Source organism: Arabidopsis thaliana (genome assembly GCF_000001735.4).
Source record: "Arabidopsis thaliana chromosome 1 sequence".
NCBI classification, from domain to species: Eukaryota; Viridiplantae; Streptophyta; class Magnoliopsida; order Brassicales; family Brassicaceae; genus Arabidopsis; species Arabidopsis thaliana.
In genome coordinates, this window is record NC_003070.9 from 274,953 (window position 1) to 298,417 (window position 23,465).

The window sequence follows — 23,465 nt, forward strand, 5'->3', positions numbered from 1 at the left end:
GTCCAAAGGTTTTATTTTCTCGACATGACACTGATACAATTGGTTGCTTATTTTGTCCAAATCCATTCTTTGGATAATATGATGATCAATATCTGCAGTTTATCATAGCGCAAAACCCGTTTGAAGAGAAATGACGAAATCGAAGGCTAATTATTGTTTTTTTCGCTAAATTCTAATTAAATCCGCACCCAATAGATTAGCAAAGTCTACGACCAATTGTGAGGAAAGAAAAAGTCAAAAAAATTGAAATAAAAAGAAAGAAAACATGTACATCATGAAACCTCAACTCCCCAATGATGTCCGGAACAAACTTCACCACATGTGCTTGCATATACACATAGATACATGTGTATTATGCGAATGCGTGAATAACTGAATATAATATAGACTCACTCTAATATATCTAATGAAGTAAATATGGCAACAACGTGACAGCATCTAAGTCTTCTTGGTTTTAAGACGTGACCAGCCTAACGACCCAACCAAACTACTTGTCTATTCTTCCTCCCACCCTCTAAAACCCCCCTACCTTCTCTACTTTCAGATCATCAAGCCCCAATTTCAAGCAGAGAACAATGGTCTCTTCCTACATTTCATTTTTATCAATCTGGTATTGCCATTCATGTAATGTATTGTGATCATATAAGTTAACTGACTATGCATGTGTTTGACTGTGCAGGCTAATTCAGCGTCTGGGATGCACGTTAGCGATGAGTGCAAGCTCAAGTTCTTGGAGTTAAAAGCAAAGAGGAACTATAGGTTCATTGTGTTCAAAATTGATGAGAAGGCTCAGCAAGTTATGATAGACAAGCTTGGGAATCCAGAAGAAACTTACGAAGATTTCACCAGATCTATTCCCGAGGATGAGTGCCGATATGCTGTCTATGACTATGATTTCACCACCCCTGAGAACTGCCAGAAGAGCAAAATCTTTTTCATCGCATGGTACAACTCCCTGCCCTTGTATTTTTAATGATTTGAAAAATTAGATGTTATAATTGAGACATCAACTTGCTTCAGGTCACCTGATACATCAAGAGTGAGGAGTAAGATGTTGTATGCAAGCTCAAAGGACAGGTTCAAGAGGGAATTGGATGGGATTCAAGTTGAATTGCAAGCAACAGATCCTAGCGAGATGAGCCTCGACATCATCAAGGGACGAGTCAATCTCTGAATGGAACTTACCGCATCTTAATTCGTTTCAGTCAAAATTCATATTTTCTGCTTTCGTTTTCTTGGGTATTTTTCATTTAACTTCTTTACTATTTGTATCTTCTGTGATTCAAGATCTCACCTCTTTCTTTTTTCCTTTTCGGTACGCAATAATCATCCCAATAGATAATTACTTTGCTTCCCTGAACAAAGCTGGCAATTTCAAGCAACTTGTTGATGCTAATGAACTAATGATGCAAAGAACATACGCTAAAAGAGAGAGTAAATAGGATGACATACCTCACGTCTAATTTATCAGAAAATCCTCGCAATTCAAGGGTTTTCTTAGCCAATTGTTGAATGGATACTTTCCTTTAAAAATCTTTGACATCAAATAATATTCCGTAGCTTTGTTCTGCATACAATTAAAACAAAAAAGAAACGTAAATCATCTCAGAATTAACCAGAGAACAATATCACAAAATCACAATCTTGCAGCATACATGTCAAAAACTCACTATGAGATTTATACACTTTAGCATGTTAGTTGTTCCAGTGGAAGCATGTTAAAGCTGCAGAAAAGAATCAGCATCGCACACACCTTCAGTTCTCGGTACGATTTTTTTGACTTGGAAGATTCCCTTTTGTGTCCATGAGTTTCTTTCAAGAATAGCTCCAGTAACCGCTGTCTAGAAAAATATATGAATATGATATCAACTACAAATAATGAAGGTCATGCTTGGATAACAAGGCTCATCCCCTTACTTGCATATAGATGATTGAGTAGACGGATACAGAGCTCCTTTAGCTGATGTGCCTTGCTTTCTACCGGTTGTTCCAAGAATAACTTCGTGTAAGCCAGAATAGTTCCAACACAAGGAATATCTAAGAGCCAACAAATAGATCACACCACCTTTTAAGAAACAAAGAAAGGACACACATGTCATGTGAGGAAGAGTATTGAAAACTAACCCGCATGTTAAAGTAGCTTGCGCAGTTTCTGAATGCTGAAACTCTGATGGTGGTACTGGAGCTACAAAAAACAGTGGCTGGAAAGGAATTAGCACGATATATGCTAGTAACTACTGCAATTTCCATGATACATTGGTATAAAGCAGCTAGTGAACCTTGTTCAAACGGAAGGAAGTCAGAAGTTCATCCGATAATGGGAGGATCCTCTCATACAAAGATCTTCGCAAGTGATCAGCTAAAGAAAAATTGTCAGGACTGTGCAGAGATTGTCCAACGGTGATGGTAGAAATATACACAGGCTGGAGGACTTGGTAAAGCAATGCCCCTGAAGTAAGAACACACAAAGAGAGAAAATCCCAATAAGCAAATCTTAAATTACACAACAAATTATCTGTCAAAATTCAGGGTACAGAAACCTTGAACTCCAAGAACATTCCATCGAGCTATCTTATCCGAACAGCTAACAGAGAGTGTTGTTTCACCGCGACCAGGCTTTCTTTGCACCATATCTGCTACTTGTGAGCCATTACCTGAAATAGAGACATCCAAAGTAAATTGATACCAACATGAGCCTAATCCGCTTTCTCCCAGCTTCTAAATAAGAGGAAGGCAAGCTGAGAGAAAACTCTTGCAGCATTACCTTTGTTGCTATTACTACCTATCTCTGGAACATCAGAATGCCGAGACGAGCAAATATCAGAAGCTTGAACTAACAATGAGTCATCTACTTGTGTTGATGGAATCTTTTTCAGGGCATACAAGGGTGAACTAGTAGAAGCATAACCACCTACATATGACAAACACGTCAATGCCAAGTATATTCTTGAAACAGATAAAGAAACGTAATGAGGCAAATTGAAGGTAAATTACATGGCAATTGAGAAATGTACAAATGCAAGAGGCACCCAGATTTGAGCTTATATTTGACTTCTCCAGGACAGCTTGAATCTGCTGACTCTAGTATTGAGCTTGTTTCGCTATCAATTCTCTGACGCTTGGCTTCATTACTCTTACCTGAAGTCAATTGCATCCGCTGAATCTCGGAATAGAAGAACCTGATGAGAGCTCTTCTGGCGACAACTTCGGCATGAGAATCGTTCACAATGTCCCCACGGGGACTCAGCAGCGACCCACTAACGCACTTGGTCCCCGTCCCTAACGCTATCACTTTCGGGTCTGCACAAAATCCTAATTAGCTCTAAATCGAAAACCAAAAATAAAGCAAAGAGTGACAGAGACCTTGGGAAGGAGAAGAGACGAGGAAAGCGGAGAGGACGGTGACTTCACGTCCCTGAGGTTTTCCCTTCTTCGGGAGAGACATGTAAGCCGAAATAACCTTCTCTGATACTGTCTTTCCCCAATCCTCCTCCATTGCTACGATTCCCACAAACAAGTCCGTTGATTCATTCATGCTACTCAAAAAAAGCAGATTCAAGGACCCGCATGAAAATAGTTATAAGTTTAGGGATCGTTTTAGTATATATACTACAAAATTATTAAAGTAATCAAAATCCCAATGGGATAAGCATCTTTAACTCACTTCCGTCACTCGCTTCCTTCACGTCTCTCTCCCAAAATTCAAATTCCTCAGGCCTAACCAATCCTGTGATCGACGTCGTCAAATATTCAAAAGCAGTCCGTGATCCATTGCATGATCCTCTTCCTGTGGGATTCTTACTCTCATGGCTAACCCAGACGTTAAAGAGATTCTCTGCGATTGTGTGATAAACTTGGTAAGAATTTTTCATTTTGTTTTTTCTTTTCCGTTAAAATTCAATCCATTGCTGGAGATGATTTGATTGAATTTCAGAGAGAGAATCCGAAGAGGCGAAGGGAGACGGTTTACGTCGGATGTGGTGCTGGATTCGGCGGCGATAGGCCACTGGCGGCTCTCAAACTGCTTCAGAGAGTTGAAGAGCTTAACTATCTTGTCCTTGAGTGCTTAGCCGAACGAACTTTGGCTGATCGATGGCTTTCTATGGCATCTGGCGGTCTCGGCTACGACCCTCGTGGTATGTTTTTGGACTTTGGAGGTTGCTAAAATTACTTTTAGGGATGCTTTGTAACTTCAAAATCTGTTTTTCTTCAGTTTCAGAGTGGATGCAGTTGTTGCTACCTTTGGCTGTGGAGAGAGGCACTTGTATAATCACTAACATGGGTGCAAGTAAGTGCTTACAATATATAATGGAGGAGGCCTTTTTTCTCTCTGTTTTTCTTTTCATCTGAATTATCGTGTTTTTTTCCTTGTAGTTGATCCCTCTGGGGCTCAGAAGAAAGTTCTCGAGGTAGCCGGTGAATTAGGTCTCACCATTTCCGTGGCTGTGGCTCATGAGGTGCATTTTGAAACAGGTAATGGAACCTACTTTCATCCCTGGGAGATATTGTCAGTGTTATGGGTATTTAACACTGTCTGAAGCCATAATAAGTGTGATTAACCCTTGTCTTTCAATCTTTTTAAGGCTCGGGATCATCTTTTGGCGGTCAATATTGCTCTGCAGGGGTATGATTCTGGTTTTCTAACTCCTGATCATATGTGTCAAATGTGATATTATCAGCTAGTGACAATTATTTTGATAGAGTAGAAGATATGTAGAACATAGTTATGTGTACTGTGAAGGACTCTGGGTTATATGTTATATATAAAGAGTTTTCCATGGATTATTTAGCTCCTCCATGTGATTTGTGTGGTTTCCCTGAACTTTTATCCTCCTTTGTTGAAGGGTACTAGCACTTATCTTGGAGCAGCTCCTATTGTTGAATGCCTGGAGAAGTACCAACCAAACGTGATAATTACTTCAAGAGTGGCTGATGCCGCCTTATTTTTAGCACCAATGGTGAGGCGTTCTTGTCGTTTCCTGTTTCGTGATTAAATCTGATCATTCTTGTTGTGTCATCAGGTCTATGAACTAGGTTGGAATTGGAATGACTTGGAGCTGCTAGCTCAGGGAACTCTCGCTGGCCACCTTCTGGAGTGCGGTTGCCAGCTCACTGGTGGATACTTCATGCATCCAGGTGCGTTTTACGCTTATTGGCTCAGGGAAGATATGATGAACTACTGTTTTCCATTATCAGTATGGTCATTTCGTTCCTCAATGTTCTTTAGGTGATCAGTATAGAGACATGGCTTTCCCTCTTCTCCAGGATTTGTCACTTCCTTATGCAGAGATTGGCTATGATGGTAAAGTATGTGTATCAAAGGTTGAAGGTAGTGGTGGAATTTTAAATACCAGTACTTGCGCCGAGCAACTTCTGTATGAAATTGCTGACCCTAGTGCCTACATTACACCTGATGTGGTAAGTTAGCTGTACAAAATCTAGAAGAAATAACTGTAAAAACGGCGGAAATATTTGATTTGAAAACCTTCTTTGCAGGTAATCGATATTCGAGGTGTTTCTTTCCTTCCCCTGTCAGACTGCAAAGTACAATGCAGTGGAGCAAAACCATCTTCTAACACTTCTGTGCCTGAGAAACTCTTGCGGTTAATTCCAAAGGTTGTTATCCATAGAAAATGCTGGTGGTATTTGATTGATGCTAAAGAGCAACCTATGTTTGGTTCTATAATTCGTATTTTCTTTGCAGGAGTGTGGTTGGAAAGGGTGGGGAGAGATATCTTATGGAGGAAATGGTTCTATACAACGTGCTAAAGCTTCAGAGTTTCTGGTGCGCCTATGATTAATATGTCTATGATGTAGTAGCATTTTTTGGCCCCATCGTCGCTTGAAATGACTCCTTATGGTGCCTTAAATTGGAGTTCATTTCTTATCAAGTGTATGTACGTATTTTACTTGTGTTTTTTCCTTCTTTCTTTCAGGTTCGATCTTGGATGGAAGAAACCATTCCTGGTGTTAACCATTGTATTCTTTCTTATGTGATTGGGGTTGATAGCTTGAAGGCGACAAGCAACGGCACTGAATCTTGGCAGTCATGTGGAGATATTAGATTACGTATGGATGGTCTTTTTAAACTGAAGGAACATGCGGTCCAGTTAACAAAAGAGTTTACTGCTCTATATACAAACGGACCAGCTGGTGGTGGTGGAATTAGGTAATTTCTTCACGTTGATGTTCGCTCCATATATCAATCCAATGCTAATTGTAGCTTTACAGTAGTACCAAATCCTGTTGAGTTGAGACATCTTATGACTAGGGACAATGTATTGAAACTAGTTATTTGTTATGAGATTCGGGGTGGTCTTTTTGGTTTGACAAAACTGCTTGTAAATTATATGCAGTACCGGACACAAGATGGAAATTGTTCTTGAAAAGCGTTTGGTAGGTCGTCTCCATCAAAAAATTTAAACTAATATAGCCTTGCATCAATCAATTTTACGGATTCTGATGTTATATGTTTGGTTATCCAGGTCAGCCGTGAATCTGTAATGTGGAAAACTGGACTTCAGCACACCAACACTTCAGAGCCAGAGACCTCTGAACATCATTCTCCAGAGAAAATGCCAAAGGTTAGCTCGAGAGTTCTTACTAAACTAATTGTGATGACTGATAGATAATGGAAATAAACATGACCTGAATTCAAATTCCTTGGTGAATCAATCCTAGTGTGTTCGAACATCAAACTAACTCTGATGACTGATAGATATGTTTTACTATTTGAAAGCTGAAAATGTGAAAGAACTCTAACATGTGCATTTGTATTAACACCTTGTTATTACTTCCATTTGTAGTTACCTAAGGAAAATCCAAAGAACCTTACAATGAGAGGCTATCAATCTGGATTTCATCACTCTCCTGCTCCATCTGGCCAAAAGATCCCACTCTACTCTGTTGCACATAGCCGGGCTGGCGATAAAGGAAACGACATAAACTTCTCAATAATCCCGCATTATTCCCCAGATGTCGAGCGTCTGAAACTCATAATTACTCCTCAATGGGTAAAGCATGTGATGTCAGTTCTGTTATCAACCTCTTCGTTTCTGGAATTGGATGCAAAACCAATGGATGAAAATGTGTCAGTAGAGATATATGACGTTGAAGGCATTCATGCTATGAATGTTGTCGTACGGAACATATTAGATGGTGGAGTCAACTGTTCCAGGAGGATCGACCGACACGGAAAGACAATCTCAGATCTCATCTTGTGTCAACAAGTTGTGTTGTAAGACTACTTTAACTTTGCATATCAGATTTTTCTATTCAAATTCTGTGGTAATATGTTAATAAAAAGGGAGACTTGAACTACACTATAGTTCTAAAAGATAATAGAAAAAGAAGGAATCGACTTAGTGGTGCTTCACTTTCTTTTACTTCTATACATTAAAATTACTTTAATTTACAACTGGATATCTTGATAGATACGCATACAGATAAGTATTAAAAGCATTGTTTTGATTGAGAGAGAATGATATTATATATTTGTGTAATGTTAGGTTGTTGTTATATTCTTTTGCAGGATCTGACTGACATGGGTTGCACCACCTCAGAGACAGTTGGCTTAAAGTAACAATCCCTTATTGGATTGAAATTGTCAGAAACCACAACCCTTCTTTTGCTCAACTCCAATCACTTTGCCACCCAATTTTATCTCATTCATTTTGCAAAAAAGATCAAAGAGAGAGAGAGAGAGAGAGAGAAAGAAAAAAAGGAAAAAACCTTCCTCCGTTACAACCTCACAATTGCAACAAAGTTTCATATAAAAGAGGACAGAAATTTCGCAGGTTCCTCCGTTGTCTGAGGTAAAGGTTTCCTTCTTTAACTAATTCCTCAGATGACCTCTTGATTTGTTGGAAAAAAAATTAAAAAATCTGTTTCATACAGGATCTTGGAGAAGGAAGGAAACAACAACAACCAAAAAAAAACCAAAAAAAAAAAAGATAAAACAAAAAAAATGTCTTTCACAGGAACTCTCGACAAATGCAATGTTTGTGATAAGACAGTCTATGTGGTGGACATGTTGTCCATTGAAGGAATGCCTTACCACAAGTCTTGCTTCAGGTGTACCCATTGCAAAGGAACCCTTCAGGTGCACTCATTACTCATTTTCTTGTTAGATCTTCTATGATCATATTATATCAACAATTTATCTATGTGTTGATGGCAGATGAGCAACTATTCCTCCATGGACGGAGTTTTGTACTGCAAGACTCATTTTGAGCAACTCTTCAAGGAATCTGGCAATTTCAGCAAAAACTTTCAACCAGGTTCGTATTATAAAATCTCTGACATCGAATCTCTCTATCTTTCAAATCATCATGATCATAACAAGTCTCTTTCTTTTCTCAGGAAAAACTGAGAAGCCAGAGCTGGTAGGTTCATCATTACATGTCCTTGTATATGATTAGCGTGTCAATATTTCATTTTCTTTCTTTTATGATCGACTAATAGGATCTGTGTACTGATTTAAACATTACAGACTAGGACTCCCAGCAAGATATCTTCCATCTTCTGTGGAACACAAGACAAGTGTGCCGCTTGCGAAAAAACTGTTTACCCTCTTGAAAAGGTTAGTGGTATACGCATCTGCAAATGTTCTCATGGCCTAAAATACCAACGAACTAGTCTCGTAGAGAAATTTATTTGCTCTAGAATTTGTTTTTTGTTTTTTCATTTCCGTAGAATTTTTCTGTTCGGATAAAATCATTACTAGATCAAATGGAAATAAAATTTTGATTTTGGTTTGGTTTAGTATACTTTTGGTTCGATTTGAGAACGTGATGTTGGTTGGTCCAAGCAAATGTGGAATCAATTTTGGCTTGGTTCTAATCGGGTTATTTGGTAACAGATACAAATGGAAGGAGAATGCTTCCACAAGACATGTTTCCGGTGCGCTCACGGTGGGTGTACGCTGACTCACTCCTCCTACGCCTCCTTAGATAGCGTTCTCTATTGCCGACATCACTTTAACCAACTCTTCATGGAGAAAGGAAACTACGCTCACGTCCTCCAAGCCGCCAATCACCGTCGCACAGCCTCAGGCAACACTCTTCCACCGGAACCTACCGAAGACGTCGCCGTGGAGGCCAAGGAAGAGAATGGCGTTTCAGAGTCTTGAATATCTCTTACATGAGTGTTTTTGAGTGAATGATTGAATGAATGTTGTTGCGGGGGAAAGATTTGATTTCATTTGTAATGAGTTGTTTCCATATGAAGACATGATTTTTTTTGTTATTTTTTTAATTCATTCGTTATACATTTATTATTACACACGAAAAAAAGGCAAGAATTGATGTTTTTTCACTCTATGTGTGCTGCTTATGATATGCTTTCCGATGGTGATGATGATATTCGATGTAATATCTGTTCGGTTCAAAGATACCAAACTACTTATATACCGGATCAAACCAAGTGGTTATCGGGTGATGTGAATCATTCATTATTTCGTTAGGTGAGAGAGGGTGTTTTCGTAAAAGTATCTAAAAACGGCCTTAGCAATGATGTCTGGTTGGCGAGAAACTCAAAAAGGAGGAGACAGAGAAAGTTGTTTGACTGGGAAAATTTGAAGAGACGAGCCAAAATTATCTGTTTGAAACGAACGGAATTGAAGACGAGAGCCACTCCTTTCCGTTTCCACCTTTCTTCCATTCTTACTCAACTTTCCATGATTGGTTAGCCTCTCTATCTGTCCGTGGCTTGTCGTTGATTTTTTTTATCTTGGTCGTCTGAATGTGTGGAATTTCGTTTTGCTTCACAGGAGTTGTATATAAGGTTCGAGGAATAAAGTAAGGCTACTTTTTTTATTTGATTTCCGATATGGAGTATGCGTCTACTTTTCAAAGGCCGATTCTATTCCATGGTGGAGATGGTGCGAGTTACTGCTTTCCAAATCGATTGATAAGTCCTAAAGGAATCAGCATTACATCTGGGGATTCTAAAGTGCATTCGTGTTTTCGATTGAGGAGAAATGTAGCACAAAGTGGTACATTGAATTTGATGAATGCGTGTTTCTCTGGAAGGTTTTATAGTGGTCATTTGCATTCTACAAAATCAATACTTGGCAATGGCCACCAAGCCAAAAGAATCCCTTTTGGATTTAGGTTACGTTGTCAGGGTCATGAATCTCTGGGTAATGCCGATAGTAATGATCATCGGATCGGGGAATCTTCCGAAAGTAGTGATGAAACTGAAGCTACAGATTTGAAAGATGCGAGAGTGGAAAACGACACTGATAGTTTGGAGGAACTCAAGGAGTTACTACACAAGGCAATTAAAGAATTGGAAGTTGCTAGGCTCAATAGTACCATGTTTGAGGAAAAGGCTCAGAGAATCTCAGAAAGAGCCATAGCACTCAAGGATGAAGCTGCTACTGCTTGGCTTGACGTAAACAAAACCCTTGATGTCATTCGAGATACTGTTTATGAGGAGGCTCTTGCTAAAGAAGCTGTTCAAACGGCTACTATGGCCCTGTCTCTGGCTGAAGCTAGGCTTCAGGTTATAGTGGAATCACTTGAAGCTGGTGCAGGGAATGATATTCCACATGTGTCTGAAGAGACTGAGGAAACAATAGATGTTAATGATAAAGAAGAAGCTCTTTTAGCTGCCAAGGATGATATTAAAGAATGCCAAGTTAATTTAGATAATTGTGAGTCCCAACTGAGTGCTTTGCTGAGCAAAAAAGACGAGCTGCAAAAGGAAGTGGACAAGTTGAATGAGTTCGCTGAGACAATACAGATCAGTTCGTTGAAAGCCGAGGAGGATGTTACCAATATTATGAAATTGGCTGAACAAGCTGTAGCATTTGAGCTTGAGGCTACTCAACGCGTTAATGATGCAGAGATTGCTTTACAGAGAGCAGAGAAGTCTCTCTCCATTTCTCAGACCCCAGAGGAAACTCAGGGCCAACTCTCGGATGAAGAAACTTCTCAGGAGGATGCGATGGTACTTTCAGGTAACGTTGAAGATGTTACCCATCAGGTTGAAAAAGAATCACCTAAAGATGGAGATCTACCAGTGGTACAGATCACAGCTGAACTTGTGCCTGATATAGTTGGTCAGAGGAATAAAAAACTAACTCAGCCTTATGAGTCAAGCGATCATGAGAATGGAAAGCCAAGTGTAGAGTCTTCTAAAGTGGTTGAAGCAGATTCTGAAAAGCCAAAGATTAATGTTCAGACAAAAAAACAGGAAACTCAAAAAGATCTGCCAAAGGAGGGTTCCTCTCTTAATTCTCCCAAGGCATCGTTTAATAAATCCTCCCGTTTCTTTTCTGCATCTTTCTTCTCTTCTAATCCAGATGGGACCGCGACAGTGTTTGGTAGTCTGGTTGGTTCTGTCAAACAGCAATGGCCCAAACTAGTTCTTGGGCTTGCTCTTCTTGGAGCAGGGTCAGTTTGAAAATTTACTCTTCTTTGCTTCGAGTTTTGAAGAATCATTTTTGTACAGAAAGTTCTCTTTTTGTTGATACGAGCTTCTTATTCGTTCCAGACTGACATTATACTCCAATGGAGTAGGGGGGAACAACCAGTTGCTTCAACAGCCAGATGTTACCAGCACTAGTACAGAAGATGTCTCTTCAAGTACGAAGCCACTGATCCGGCAAGTGCAGAAACTTCCCAAGAGAATTAAGAAACTACTTGAGATGATCCCTCACCAGGAGGTATGAACAATTGTTCTTGTTTTTTTTTTTCTTTTACGAAGTGCAAATTGTATGGAATGTACTTTGCAGGCTGAAACTTTCTGCAATTAATAGGTCAATGAGGAAGAAGCTTCCCTCTTTGACTTTTTGTGGTTACTGCTAGCAAGCGTCATATTTGTGCCTCTATTTCAGAAAATTCCTGGAGGTAAGTAGTATTTTTTTTTCTTCTTTTGTTAATTCTATCCATTGCATTACTATTTGTTTCCCCTTTCCCTCAAACTCCTACAATTTCTATGTTCTCATCAGTCAAAAACATTTTCAGTTCTGGTCTCGCAATCATGTTGCATAGAGATTTATGTGCCATCTTGATGGCTTCATCTGCTGCAATGTATAGGCAGCCCTGTTCTTGGGTATTTGGCAGCTGGAATTCTGATTGGTCCGTATGGTCTTTCGATAATCCGTAATGTGCACGGAACCAGGGCCATCGCAGAATTTGGAGTAGTTTTCTTGCTTTTCAACATCGGCCTTGAGGTATTATTTGATATATGTGTATGCTACCTTTTTGCTTTTGAACTGTGTTTGGTAGAAGAGCCAATATTTTGTTTATTTCTTTGACAGCTATCTGTTGAAAGACTGAGTTCCATGAAGAAATATGTTTTTGGATTAGGCTCAGCTCAGGTGATTTAAAGATCCGTGTATCTCATTCCACATCATTTATCAACTACAATGCCTACATGCTTGATGTTTCTTTTTCCATCTACTTTAATCTCTACTTCTATTGCTGTAATCTAGGTTCTGGTGACGGCAGCAGTAGTTGGATTGCTTGCCCATTATGTTGCTGGTCAGGCTGGTCCAGCAGCAATAGTGATTGGAAATGGCCTGGCTCTGTCGTCCACTGCTGTTGTCCTTCAGGTAACATTTTTGGTTGTATTCAAAAAGGGATCTTAATTAAAGGAATTTTGTAGCATCCCCTTAATTTTTTTTTTAATGCAATTACGCTACCAGTTGGTTGAACAGAAACAATGCACTTGGTTTTCAGGTTCTACAAGAACGAGGCGAGAGTACATCTAGACATGGAAGGGCTTCATTTTCCGTCTTGCTTTTCCAGGTTTGTTCAGGAAAAAGTTAATTATATACGACAACTATGCTGGGCATTTCTCATCAGTTTGTTATTTTTTCTTCACAGGATCTAGCTGTAGTTGTTTTACTGATTCTCATCCCACTTATTTCACCTAATTCATCGAAAGGAGGGGTAAGCTCATCTCTAGGGTTCCTTCTTTTTCTTGAGTATGGCTTGCTTTTCTGTTCGATAATGTCTAAGTAAGAGGTTTGATAACGTCTTTGGTCTCTTAAGAAGAAACGTTGTGGTCATATGTTGCTATTACTGGTTGAAATTGCTGGTATGCCAGATATTTCTATATACTCAAGGAAGTCTAGGAAATATCAGTGGTCGCAAAATGCTAAGTTTCTACTGCTCTTTTCAGATTGGATTTCAAGCCATTGCTGAAGCTCTTGGGCTTGCTGCAGTCAAAGCAGCAGTGGCTATTACTGCAATAATTGCTGGTGGCCGTCTAGTGAGTCTCAGATACTTTAACTTTTGAGGGTTCAGATATCAAAATAAGTTAATTATTACCAAAGTTGTTAGGTGAAATGTTTTAGATTTGCTACAAAAGGAAGAGGCATGTTTCCATGAACTAATCATGAAAGTTAACTGTGCTATCACTGCTACTTCCGGTACTCAATTTATATGTTTCAATGGAGTTATAATATAAGGAATTTACACTCTTGTTGCATATAGCTTCTTCGACCAATCTACAAGCAAATTGCAGAAAATCGAAACGCCGAGATATTCTCTGCCAACACGCTTCTCGTTATTCTTGGGACTAGTTTACTGACAGCTAGGGTATGACCGTGACCTTGTTGGCATTGAGTAGTTTACTGACATGCCAGTACTTCCCGTCTGCTAATTTTTCCAGTTTCTATAAATCAGGCTGGACTTTCCATGGCATTAGGAGCGTTTTTGGCTGGTCTACTCCTTGCAGAGACAGAATTTTCGTTGCAAGTAGAATCAGATATTGCTCCATATCGTGGTCTTCTGTTGGGACTCTTCTTCATGACGGTAATATGAGTTTCCTAATAACTTTTTCCATAGTTTATCATTTCTGAAAAGAATGAGGAACTATAGATGGAAAAGGAAACCTTTTACTTGTGTTCTAGTAAGATCCTGATATTGTTGTCAACTGTAAGCAAACTAACAAAAAGAGTTCCATTGATTTCAGGTTGGAATGTCAATTGATCCGAAATTACTTCTCTCCAACTTCCCTGTCATAGTGGGAACTTTGGGACTCTTGATAGTGGGCAAAACTATGTTAGTCGTGATTATGGGAAAATTGTTCGGCATATCAATAATATCTGCAATTCGGGTCGGTCTACTATTGGCCCCAGGCGGAGAGTTTGCATTTGTTGCTTTCGGAGAAGCTGTTAATCAGGTTTGTTATCAACATGGCGTATTTTTTTGCTTTTTTCCAATGAGGTATATAATCAGCAATGTTGTTTTAATGGTTTACCCTTACACATTACATATATTTCTGTCAACTGTTTTTCCCTAGAAGGCCTAATCTGTGGTTCTTCCAGGGTATAATGTCTCCTCAGTTATCTTCGTTGCTATTCCTTGTCGTGGGAATCTCAATGGCTATCACACCCTGGTTAGCTGCTGGTGGCCAGTTAATTGCATCTCGTTTTGAGTTGCATGATGTTCGAAGTTTATTGCCCGTCGAGAGTGAGGTAGGAATCTTAATGATTCAAATATAGAATTTACCTCTATTAGGCAATAATTTATCAATCATGGAACCACTTGTAGCTCACACATTCTCTAGTTGAGGAAATCATTACAAGGCCGACTGATGAGAATTTTTCTTGTCTGATTTTATTTGCAGACAGATGATTTGCAGGGTCACATAATTATTTGTGGATTTGGTCGAGTTGGTCAGGTTTATATATTATCTGAACTTCTTCAGTTTATGCTCTTATATGAGAACCTCTCTGTAGACATTCAGCTTCACATGATAGCTCGAAGTTTCTAACCTCGTGACCATTTTCTGTTTGTTAATTGTAGATAATTGCTCAACTTCTCTCGGAAAGACTTATCCCATTTGTTGCCCTTGATGTCAGCAGGTAACATAACATTGCTTATTCTTTGCCTCTATTGTTGAAGAATCTTTGTGGGCTAAAGTGGTTTCAAATATTTTGTTCTCGTATCGAACCGAAAATGTGGGGACTATCAGTAACTTCCACACTCAATGAGATAACATTTCAACCTATCTGATTTATAAGTCTTTTTTCAAGACTCTTTGTATTGCACCAACCAGTTTCCATACCTCTTCCTCGCATGCTATGCTTACCTGAAAACCTCCTTTTTTTTACAGTGATAGAGTGACTATCGGGCGTTCCTTGGATCTTCCTGTTTATTTCGGAGACGCTGGTAGTAAAGAGGTAGGTACACACAAAAACAGAAAAATATAGATTACACCAGCATGTGAATATTACTTCACTTGTGTGAACAAACAGGTTCTCCACAAAATTGGAGCTGGGAGAGCATGTGCTGCTGTGGTTGCCTTAGACGCACCAGGAGCAAACTACAGATGTGTTTGGGCTTTGAGCAAGTTTTACCCCAATGTCAAAACTTTTGTCCGTGCTCACGATGTTGTTCATGGTCTTAATCTAGAAAAAGCCGGTGCTACTGCAGTAATACTCACAGACCCCTTCACTCTCATCTAGACTATAGATATGCTTTGTCAATCGTACACTAATAATACCTCGATCACAAAAACTTTTAGGTTGTCCCGGAGACTCTGGAGCCTAGTCTACAGTTGGCAGCTGCTGTTCTTGCTCAGGTAAAACATAAATGTTTCCTTATTTAGTTGAAGTAGTAATCCTAAACAGTGTATGATCATTTTTTGGGTTGAAACATGTCAGGCAAAATTACCGACATCGGAAATTGCAAACACGATTAACGAGTTCAGAACCCGTCACTTGTCTGAACTGACCGAGGTGTGTTTCATTGTCGATATATCCATCTATATTTATCAGAATCTGGTTTGGTCTGATTGATGTGTATTGGGAAATGGTGTAATGATAATGGCAGCTATGTGAAGCAAGCGGAAGCTCTCTAGGCTATGGGTACTCTAGGACGAGTAAGCCTAAACCTCAACCATCGGATGCATCTGGCGATAACCAGATAATCGAAGGAGGCACAGTCGTAATCTGATGACGTTCTCCATTCTGGTGAGAAAAAGAAGAGTATTTCTCCTTTGGTGTTCTTCTTAAACCACCATCACCAACTTGGGTTGCAGTGCGTGGTGAAGTGATGGATCCATCAGATGATGTGTAGTGTGACTAATATATTCATTATATGTTCAGTACATATCTCTCATTTAAGTCTTTGATCTCAGAACAATTAGATTTGAACAAATGCGTAGCAATCGATTCTCGGCGGCAGTAATAACAAATGAAACTACATCCCGTTCTTGTACTACAGATGTGAACACCTTGCAGTTGTTGGTAAAAGACTGAATGGGCCTTCTTTTCTTTGACTTCGACTGAATGGGCCTTAAATACAGTTGGTTTTATGGTCCAAACAAGATTTACGTAATTGTTTGACCATCGATCATTACAAAACAAAATAGATACCAAGCCATAAATTAAACCAAAGATTGGGTTAATGTCATGTTCCAGAAGCGAGAATGATAAAGGCATGTAATATGAAAAATGTCCAAAACACAAGTGATGCCCCAACGGAAAAAAAAAAAAAAAAGAATAAGAAGGAAAACTACTGATACAGGAAAAGCCCCAATAGACGATGAGAAAAAAACAGTTGCTCTCTTTTGGCCATTTCTATTTGTAGCTTCATCAGAGCAACTGTTTTTTTTTTTGTTAATAATATATATTGATATATTTGAAACGTTATTTAGGTCAAAAGAGAGATTTTTAACAAAGGAAAGGGCCAAAAGAGAGATTTTTAACAAGAATAACGCTGACCAAAAAGGGACCACCAAATCACATTTGCCGAAACCACAAGTACCTCAACATTATAAAAACATCCAAACATATATCCAATGTACTGTGCATGTCATTATTATATTTGAGGTCAAATATTTAACTAATGTTTTTTTTATGATTAACATGCGAGTTTACATAAAGAGTTAGTATATGATAAACTGTTGGAAAAAAAAAGTAGTAGGGTACATGTTACGAGAAAACTAAAAAAAAAAATTATTACATTGTACTGACATATATGTTAAGAAAAAAACTATATGTAGCATAAACGAAGGCAAACGAAAATACAGCTCGAAAAAACTAAAAAATTCCGATTTTGGTGTTAAAAGAGCCACCAGAACCGATAACACAATCAGCGGCGACTAAGTTTCTTTAAGAGAGAAGCATGAGGGTTTTTGAAGAGAGAAAGGGTTTGGTTTTTGTACAGTATTTGTTCGTTTATTCGCAGAAAAAAAAACAAAACATAGCAGTCATGGATTCTCTTTCAACGCCTCCGTCGACTATGCAAAATTCCACCAGAGGCTCTCAATCCTTATCGTCCCTGCTAACGTCAAATCTCCCTCCACCGTCGTTTCAGCCACCAACGACAAATCTCAGTCTGAATTCTCTTTCAACGCCTTCGTCGACTATGCAAAATCTCTCACTATACCTCGGGATTCTCTAGCTCTTGCACACTTACACCATCCATGCTAACGTCAAATCTCCCTCTGCTGTCTAATCTCTCTCCACTGTCGTCTCACTCACCAACGACGAATCTCAGTCTGAATTCCCTTTCAACGATGTCGACTATGCAAACTTTCACCGGAGACTCTCAGTCCGTACCGTCTCTGCTAACGTTAAATTTTCCTCTGCTGTCTAATTTAGGGCTTTTATTGTGCTCTATCCAATAGTGCCAATTCTAGCTATGGTTGGGTTCTCCGTGTGCGAGTGTATTGTTTGTCTACTCTTCTGGTTTCATTTAGGACAAAATGATGTTGCAGAGCCTGAAGAAGACATGTGATTTGGTCTACTTCCGAAGATTTTGATGATTATAATTACTCCTTTTTATTATATGAGAATTATATGTTATGCACTTCTTTCTATTCTATGAGAATTATATGTTATGAACTCAAATTAATTCTATACTATGTTTTAGAAACGAATGTTTGCTGGATATTTCTTATTAATATTATATTTTGTGTTGAAAAGTGTTTCTAGATGCGCATACAAATTAGTTGAGTTTGAGTAGCAAATATGTATGCTGCTTTTTTCCTACATTTTTCGGTTTGTTATGTTTTCACATATTCCCTTGGGAATCGATCCAAGCGGAAAGCCTAAAAAGAAGAATGCATCAATTCGTGTTGATTTGTGGGCTTAAGCCCAATAGCTTTGGACCCTCCACACTGATAGCATTTTCTTAGGGCTATCAATGCTAAAGGCTAAAACGAGACTGATAATTAAATAAGTTGCATTAATTAAGCAAGTGTCACGCTTCTTCTTGTTAAAACGTTTAGTCTGTGACTAAATAAATATAGTATGACACTGAAAAAACTCCTTTCACTTTTTTTAATATATACTATAATGATGATCCATTCTCCTTTGATGCTAATTTGGAAATATTGGTCTTATCAAAAAATATAAGAAATATAGCGGTGTCTAATCTTCCATGTGCACACACTTGTTTATCCCTATTTTTTTGTATATACTTTTTTAGTTAACAGCATGAGGCTTGACTTTTCTCTGTCCTTTCAACAATTCAATGGCAGACCCAAGGTTCATGCTTCTTCTCTCTCTGTCTAACCTCGGCTTGAAATCTTTTTCAGATTTTGATTGTTCCTTTTTCTTTTTCCTGTTTGTCTCCAGAGTTGCAGTTGTTACTGGTTCCAACAAAGGGATTGGGTTTGAGATTTGCAGGCAACTAGCTAACAATGGGATAACTGTGGTTTTAACTGCGAGAGATGAAAACAAGGGTCTTGCTGCTGTCCAAAAGCTCAAGACTGAGAATGGTTTTTCTGATCAAGCCATCTCCTTTCACCCTCTTGATGTCTCCAACCCAGACACCATCGCTTCTCTTGCTGCTTTTGTCAAGACCCGCTTCGGCAAACTCGATATTCTGGCAAGTTTCTCTTTTCTTTTCCTATTATCATCAATCTAGATCTACTAATCGTGGCTTTAATCAGTTTCACTGTCGGATCTTATTAGGTAGCTGCACTTCCCTTTCCATGATCACATTTCTTAACTAAGATCTGATCCTTTTTAGGGATTGAGATACTTCTTCAACAACTTCTTGTCTGTTGCGACTAGGATACATACATGTTAACTAGAAAGGATATAACTCTTAAGCGAGCATTATCTGAAAATAGCAATTCTGTTCTGTCTACTCTTTTCTGATTTCTTGTTTGGTATATATGTCTTCAGGTTAATAATGCCGGAGTTGGAGGGGCGAATGTTAATGTTGATGTTCTCAAAGCTCAGATTGCTGAGGTACACTTTCCTACTTTCTCTTACCTTTTTGAAATATATACTGCACAAGCTTGAGAGGTGGTCTTACATATAAATGACTACTAGTGCAGGCTGGTGCGCCAACTGATATTTCCAAGATAATGAGTGATACATATGAGATAGTCGAGGAGTGTGTTAAAACAAACTACTACGGCGTTAAGCGAATGTGCGAGGCCATGATTCCTCTCCTTCAATCTTCTGATTCCCCAAGAATCGTCAGCATCGCTTCCACCATGGGAAAGTTAGAGGTACCATCTTGATTTCTTCTAGTCAATAAACTTAAAGGAAGGGATCGTTTATGAAATTGACTCTTTGGCTGGTTAATTCTCGTATTTTGGTGTTGGGTAAAGGATGAATCTTGTTTGTGTGCAGAATGTTTCAAATGAATGGGCAAAAGGAGTGCTGAGTGATGCTGAGAACCTAACAGAAGAGAAAATAGATGAAGTGATCAATGAGTACCTCAAGGATTACAAAGAAGGTGCATTACAAGTCAAAGGTTGGCCAACAGTGATGTCTGGATACATACTATCGAAAGCTGCAGTGATCGCATTGACACGAGTATTGGCTAAGCGACACAAATCGTTCATCATCAACAGTGTTTGTCCTGGTTTCGTAAACACAGAAATCAATTTCAACACTGGGATCTTGAGCGTTGAAGAAGGTGCAGCGAGTCCAGTGAAACTGGCTTTGGTCCCTAATGGAGACCCATCTGGTCTTTTCTTTGATCGCGCCAATGTCTCCAACTTTTGATTCTTCAATCTTATGTGTTCGGTTGGGTGTTGGTTTGTATATTTTATTATCTCATCAATTTAGCAGAAAATAAAGTGAACTCCAAACTATATATCAACCAAACTTGGTTATATTATAAAGCTTCTTCAATATTTATGTGGTTTTGTATTCCCAAAATAATGTATTTTTCCTCTTGAATCCTATCGGCGTGTTTCCCCACCTAGGTTCAGATAGTTTGCCTGTGCGCGTTCTCGTGACGCAAAATTGTTATTGGGCTGCTAGAAGGCCCATTTTAAGTGAGTCTGTGAGACTATATAAATGCCCTAAGTCTCGGAAAAGAAAAAAAGTGTAGCCGTAATTTGTAATTGATCATAATGAAGCCGGAAACTAAGAGAAGCACCGCCACAACAAGACGGCGGACCAATGACGGTGGTTCTCCGTTCAATTTCAGCTCTCTCAAGCAAGCGATCGAGGCCATAGATGCTGCAAAGGATACTTCAATCAATCTATCGTCGTTGTCTGTGGCGTTATCCGCCGCGAGTCGTGAGATGAAGCAAAGGAAGGAGAAATCTCACCGTAGGCGAGAAACCAGGAAGAGGGACAAGAAGAAGAAGAAGAAGAAGGATAGTAACAACAATACGAAGCTAGTGATCGGAACAAAGCCGGAAACGGATGCAGAATTGCGAAGATGGTTTTCATACTTCGACAAATCCTTTAAACTATCATTGCCGAGAAAGGTGAAACTAACATCGCCGAGAAAGCTCAACGATCATAATAAAAACTTGAAGGAAGCGCCGATTTGTGAGTTGAATACAGATTTCTCGATGAATCACTGCTCTGAATCCTTTAGATACTAGGAACAACGCTTAGCTTCATTTTTTTCTTTTTCCTACTCTATGAAAATGTTACCATTCTATTTGTCCTCTTTATTCAATGAAATGTTGGAGATGATGAGTGCATGCGTTACGCGATCATAAATAATAATGAGAATCATATATATGCAAAATACGATCATGGTGTCATAATATTACATATAAGAATCACATGGGTTCCGAGACAACGTGGGGGTTCTTCATTTACTAGAGAGCTTCTCCAGCCTTTTTTTTTGCACTCTCTGTTGTGTTGACTCATAATTCAAATTTAACACCTCGTAATGCTTATCTGTTCTTATTATTCTACAGAGACTGCAATGTTTATCATTATCTTATATACCATAGAATCTAACACAAACATTAAAGTAGTCAAGCAAGACAAATTTAACACCAAGTAATAGTAAAACAGACACAAACTATATATGGAACATGTGGACAATGAAACTAGTTCGCCTTTCCTTGTTTCCCTTTTATCAGACCATCTTGGACTTGGGATGTGACGGCAATAGCTGCACAAGCGAGAGATTGATGGCTTTTATTCATTGGTTTGATCCCAAGATTGCAACACACACATATATATATAAGCAAACTGTTTTCTTGAAATGAGATCTGGTAAATATACCTGATAACAAGAGATAAGTGATGAGGCGAATCCGAAAGCACCTGTGACTCGGGGAGTGACTTTCTTTGGAGCCAATTGAAGCAATCCGAAAGCAACAACTACATCCATCCCTGCTTTGATCAGAGCCAATGACCTCTCGTTTGATTTCTCTACTTTTGCACGGTATTGCTCATTCTGCTTAATGATGTTATCTCAAAAATCAGCAAAATTTCTTCTTCACTCCATAGAGAAAGGGAACCAATATCTTGAGGAAAGCTTGCGTACCTGGTGTTTATCCTTGTTCCCTATCTCTTTTTCTAACTTCTTAATTGATGCTGACAGCCTACCAAGCTCCCCAACCTAAACATGTCGAAATTATTACATTATGCGGTATTGCATTTGAACCAGAAGTAAGAGACAATTCAATGGCAGTGAACAGACCTCAACCAAGGATGTGCAAACCGAAGAACCCATCCAACAGAAAAGTGATATACGTCCAAGAATCTCAGCACGTTCTTTGTCCTAAAGCAGCAGATTCATAACATAAACAGAGTAGGCTCAGTTTAACCTGAAGGAAATAAAGTCTCCTATATTGCAGGCTTCTCCTAACCTTGTAAATCCCAGTCCTGCCAAGCCACACAATTTGATCTAGGAACAAGAACGTTGACAGCAACGCGTTTTTAGACTGCCAAAACCAGAAGATCAATCAATGTTTGGAAAAGACAAGCTCTAAAAGCAAGCAAAGCAACAATAACATTACCTTTCCGAGCAGAACAAGCGGGAGTGGAGTCCCTTTGGGAACAGGGCTAATGAGAGCATGAAGATCATTTACAAACTGCACAACACAAGAAGAACACCATTTAACTAGATTTACAATAAAACCACTAAGCATAATCACAGAACCATTTTTTTCCTTTCGGAGTCTGAATTATATAATTCCCCATAAGATATGTATTCCAGTTGCAAATCTTGTATCTCCATAATTCAAGTGATATAACCCATAAATCCTATAACTGAGGTATAACCATGGATCTATACATCTAGTTGCATTTATCAACTCCCATAATAGAACAAATAGTCTTTTCCCCTTAAAGTCACCAACTTAAAACAGATGTTAGCTAGCTCATACCCTTAAGACTGGTTTCAGGTAAAAGTGTGATTTGAAGTTTGATAAAAGATGAAGAAACCAACCTTGAAGAGACGGAAAACTTTCCTAGCCAAGCTGGTGTTCTTGTCGACATTTTGAGCAGTGCCAGGTTGGCCATCACTCAAGAACTTGGAACCATATTGAATAGCTCGACAAATCTTGTCTCTCGCCTCCGCTTTATTCAAATACACAACTACCAGACCAAGCTCAGCTCTTGTGGTCTCAAGGGTACTCATCGTTTAAGCTCACAAGAAACCTTTTATTTTAACACCAAATTAGGTTTGAGGTAACCATATCCAAAAAAGTCAAAACAAAGAAAACCCGATTTTTTATTAGTCAGTTCACAACAAAATCTCATCTTAGTCGAGCAAAGATGGTACTTTTGTAATAAGATTTTCAGAGTCTAAGAAGAAGCCCTAACATTTCTACCCAAAGTGATAATCAGCTTTGCAAACACATATTCATTGCAATTTCATAAGGCAAACAAAGGATAAAAGCAATTTGAGATCCAAGTAAATACTTTACCTTTACGAATATTCTCGTACGAGCTCGGAGAAGATAAACAGAGTTCGCCTGAAAAACAGAGTAAGCCTTCTCCGATAAGAGCAATTAAGGACATATTGTCCAGACTAGTAAACTCCTTGTGCCAAATGAAGCCGCCAGACGAACGCACCGTGATCTATTTCTGACCGTTGATTACGTTGACCCAACAAAATTATCACTAAATATCTCTATCGTTCTTTTTTTTGTGTGTGTGTGTGTGTGTGTTATTATTATGTTTCCTAGCAACAAGATAGACCTAAAAAAAAAAAGTTAAAATATAGTGTGAGATAATTATTATCTAGTGGCAAAATTGTTCTATTAAGCACATCGATTACGACTTTGTGAAATAAACTTGGGAGTTTCACAACTGATATTTGTCTCCTTAAT

General features: G+C 38.8%; 8 protein-coding genes, 2 long non-coding RNA genes and 1 other non-coding gene across 17 annotated transcripts; 7 read left to right on the forward strand and 4 right to left on the reverse strand.

The window, feature by feature from the left end:
• Positions 1-235: 235 nt before the first annotated feature.
• ADF11 (actin depolymerizing factor 11) lies at positions 236-1,358 on the forward strand (the record flags this gene model as incomplete). 2 transcript variants are annotated; one of them, NM_100058.2, is made up of 3 exons in its annotated part: positions 236-578; positions 680-945; positions 1,021-1,358. In NM_100058.2, exons 1-3 carry the CDS (start codon positions 576-578, stop codon positions 1,172-1,174), a joined length of 423 nt encoding a protein of 140 aa, NP_171680.1. In that variant the 5' UTR covers positions 236-575. The 2 variants fall into 2 exon arrangements, with proteins under 2 accessions (NP_171680.1, NP_001320442.1); NM_001331303.1 differs by having other exon boundaries at positions 379-945; positions 1,021-1,174.
• Positions 521-1,367, reverse strand: AT1G04053. The gene is made up of 2 exons (NR_138640.1): positions 1,295-1,367; positions 521-1,025 (listed from the first exon to the last, which is right to left on the reverse strand). It is a non-coding gene; the product is annotated as an other RNA (long non-coding RNA).
• AT1G01760 (denosine deaminases acting on tRNA) lies at positions 1,314-3,647 on the reverse strand (the record flags this gene model as incomplete). 4 transcript variants are annotated; one of them, NM_100059.3, is made up of 10 exons in its annotated part: positions 1,314-1,355; positions 1,453-1,567; positions 1,754-1,841; positions 1,918-2,037; positions 2,125-2,201; positions 2,280-2,449; positions 2,541-2,654; positions 2,765-2,911; positions 2,995-3,300; positions 3,364-3,496. In NM_100059.3, 9 exons carry the CDS (start codon positions 3,494-3,496, stop codon positions 1,460-1,462), a joined length of 1,263 nt encoding a protein of 420 aa, NP_171681.3. The 4 variants fall into 4 exon arrangements, with proteins under 4 accessions (NP_171681.3, NP_001322029.1, NP_001322030.1 ...); NM_001331304.1 differs by lacking the exon at positions 1,314-1,355 and having other exon boundaries at positions 1,416-1,567; positions 1,671-1,841; positions 3,364-3,647; NM_001331305.1 differs by lacking the exon at positions 1,314-1,355 and having other exon boundaries at positions 1,460-1,567; positions 3,364-3,647.
• On the forward strand, positions 1,591-1,777 carry AT1G04057. Its single transcript, NR_138641.1, has one exon.
• AT1G01770 (propionyl-CoA carboxylase) lies at positions 3,648-7,939 on the forward strand. Its single transcript, NM_100060.3, has 16 exons — positions 3,648-3,857; positions 3,935-4,136; positions 4,214-4,288; positions 4,375-4,473; positions 4,584-4,624; positions 4,845-4,958; positions 5,022-5,136; positions 5,228-5,418; positions 5,497-5,616; positions 5,705-5,785; positions 5,937-6,169; positions 6,357-6,396; positions 6,486-6,584; positions 6,807-7,237; positions 7,532-7,814; positions 7,897-7,939. The coding sequence occupies exons 1-15, from the start codon at positions 3,807-3,809 to the stop codon at positions 7,536-7,538; spliced, it is 1,899 nt and encodes a 632-aa protein (NP_171682.2). The 5' UTR covers positions 3,648-3,806; the 3' UTR covers positions 7,539-7,814; positions 7,897-7,939.
• PLIM2b (GATA type zinc finger transcription factor family protein) lies at positions 7,809-9,293 on the forward strand. Its single transcript, NM_100061.3, has 5 exons — positions 7,809-8,101; positions 8,180-8,279; positions 8,362-8,384; positions 8,492-8,581; positions 8,861-9,293. The coding sequence occupies exons 1-5, from the start codon at positions 7,967-7,969 to the stop codon at positions 9,128-9,130; spliced, it is 618 nt and encodes a 205-aa protein (NP_171683.1). The 5' UTR covers positions 7,809-7,966; the 3' UTR covers positions 9,131-9,293.
• A 104-nt stretch (positions 9,294-9,397) lies between these two features.
• On the forward strand, positions 9,398-16,251 carry KEA1 (K+ efflux antiporter 1). 2 transcript variants are annotated; one of them, NM_100062.5, is made up of 21 exons: positions 9,398-9,683; positions 9,770-11,399; positions 11,500-11,671; positions 11,765-11,855; positions 12,045-12,181; positions 12,269-12,328; positions 12,443-12,562; positions 12,690-12,758; positions 12,837-12,902; positions 13,135-13,224; positions 13,449-13,553; positions 13,641-13,769; positions 13,930-14,139; positions 14,285-14,434; positions 14,587-14,640; positions 14,766-14,824; positions 15,076-15,142; positions 15,218-15,394; positions 15,487-15,543; positions 15,626-15,700; positions 15,795-16,249. In NM_100062.5, the coding sequence occupies exons 2-21, from the start codon at positions 9,829-9,831 to the stop codon at positions 15,915-15,917; spliced, it is 3,582 nt and encodes a 1,193-aa protein (NP_171684.2). In that variant the 5' UTR covers positions 9,398-9,683; positions 9,770-9,828; the 3' UTR covers positions 15,918-16,249. The 2 variants fall into 2 exon arrangements, with proteins under 2 accessions (NP_171684.2, NP_001320631.1); NM_001331307.1 differs by having other exon boundaries at positions 9,508-11,399; positions 15,795-16,251.
• A 390-nt stretch (positions 16,252-16,641) lies between these two features.
• On the reverse strand, positions 16,642-17,109 carry AT1G04063. The gene has a single exon (NR_138642.1). It is a non-coding gene; the product is annotated as an other RNA (long non-coding RNA).
• Positions 17,110-18,293: 1,184 nt separating this feature from the next.
• On the forward strand, positions 18,294-20,134 carry AT1G01800 (NAD(P)-binding Rossmann-fold superfamily protein). Of its 2 annotated transcripts, none has more exons than NM_100063.4 (5): positions 18,294-18,457; positions 18,548-18,800; positions 19,103-19,168; positions 19,258-19,434; positions 19,559-20,134. In NM_100063.4, exons 1-5 carry the CDS (start codon positions 18,444-18,446, stop codon positions 19,934-19,936), a joined length of 888 nt encoding a protein of 295 aa, NP_563635.1. In that variant the 5' UTR covers positions 18,294-18,443; the 3' UTR covers positions 19,937-20,134. The 2 variants fall into 2 exon arrangements, with proteins under 2 accessions (NP_563635.1, NP_001077442.1); NM_001083973.1 differs by having other exon boundaries at positions 18,390-18,457; positions 18,548-18,804; positions 19,559-20,088.
• Positions 20,135-20,254: 120 nt separating this feature from the next.
• AT1G01810 (uncharacterized protein) lies at positions 20,255-20,907 on the forward strand. The gene has a single exon (NM_100064.3). The coding sequence runs from the start codon at positions 20,290-20,292 to the stop codon at positions 20,770-20,772; it is 483 nt and encodes a 160-aa protein (NP_171686.1). The 5' UTR covers positions 20,255-20,289; the 3' UTR covers positions 20,773-20,907.
• Positions 20,908-21,048: 141 nt separating this feature from the next.
• On the reverse strand, positions 21,049-23,382 carry PEX11C (peroxin 11c). Its single transcript, NM_100065.5, has 8 exons — positions 23,061-23,382; positions 22,580-22,791; positions 22,149-22,223; positions 21,999-22,073; positions 21,830-21,910; positions 21,674-21,748; positions 21,410-21,583; positions 21,049-21,296 (listed from the first exon to the last, which is right to left on the reverse strand). The coding sequence occupies exons 2-8, from the start codon at positions 22,769-22,771 to the stop codon at positions 21,261-21,263; spliced, it is 708 nt and encodes a 235-aa protein (NP_563636.1). The 5' UTR covers positions 22,772-22,791; positions 23,061-23,382; the 3' UTR covers positions 21,049-21,260.
• Positions 23,383-23,465: the final 83 nt, after the last annotated feature.

Bases quoted from the DNA above. Each gene is read 5' to 3' on its own strand.
- AT1G01770 (NM_100060.3), top strand. From the start codon at position 3,807: ATGGCTAACCCAGACGTTAAAGAGATTCTCTGCGATTGTGTGATAAAC. The intron at 3,858-3,934 runs GTAAGAATTTTT...ATTGAATTTCAG, and splicing joins GCGATTGTGTGATAAACTTG to AGAGAGAATCCGAAGAGGCG. The intron at 4,625-4,844 runs GTATGATTCTGG...CCTTTGTTGAAG, and splicing joins GTCAATATTGCTCTGCAGGG to GGTACTAGCACTTATCTTGG.
- PLIM2b (NM_100061.3), top strand. From the start codon at position 7,967: ATGTCTTTCACAGGAACTCTCGACAAATGCAATGTTTGTGATAAGACA. The intron at 8,102-8,179 runs GTGCACTCATTA...TGTTGATGGCAG, and splicing joins ATTGCAAAGGAACCCTTCAG to ATGAGCAACTATTCCTCCAT. The intron at 8,280-8,361 runs GTTCGTATTATA...TTCTTTTCTCAG, and splicing joins CAGCAAAAACTTTCAACCAG to GAAAAACTGAGAAGCCAGAG.
- KEA1 (NM_100062.5), top strand. From the start codon at position 9,829: ATGGAGTATGCGTCTACTTTTCAAAGGCCGATTCTATTCCATGGTGGA. The intron at 12,759-12,836 runs GTTTGTTCAGGA...TTTTCTTCACAG, and splicing joins TTTCCGTCTTGCTTTTCCAG to GATCTAGCTGTAGTTGTTTT. The intron at 12,903-13,134 runs GTAAGCTCATCT...TGCTCTTTTCAG, and splicing joins CTAATTCATCGAAAGGAGGG to ATTGGATTTCAAGCCATTGC.
- AT1G01800 (NM_100063.4), top strand. The intron at 18,801-19,102 runs GCAAGTTTCTCT...ATATGTCTTCAG, and splicing joins TCGGCAAACTCGATATTCTG to GTTAATAATGCCGGAGTTGG. The intron at 19,169-19,257 runs GTACACTTTCCT...CTACTAGTGCAG, and splicing joins TCAAAGCTCAGATTGCTGAG to GCTGGTGCGCCAACTGATAT.
- AT1G01810 (NM_100064.3), top strand. From the start codon at position 20,290: ATGAAGCCGGAAACTAAGAGAAGCACCGCCACAACAAGACGGCGGACC.
- PEX11C (NM_100065.5), bottom strand. From the start codon at position 22,771: ATGAGTACCCTTGAGACCACAAGAGCTGAGCTTGGTCTGGTAGTTGTG. The intron at 21,749-21,829 runs GTCTGTTCACTG...CGACATGTTTAG, and splicing joins TTTGCACATCCTTGGTTGAG to GTTGGGGAGCTTGGTAGGCT. The intron at 21,297-21,409 runs GTATATTTACCA...TCGCTTGTGCAG, and splicing joins CACTTATCTCTTGTTATCAG to CTATTGCCGTCACATCCCAA.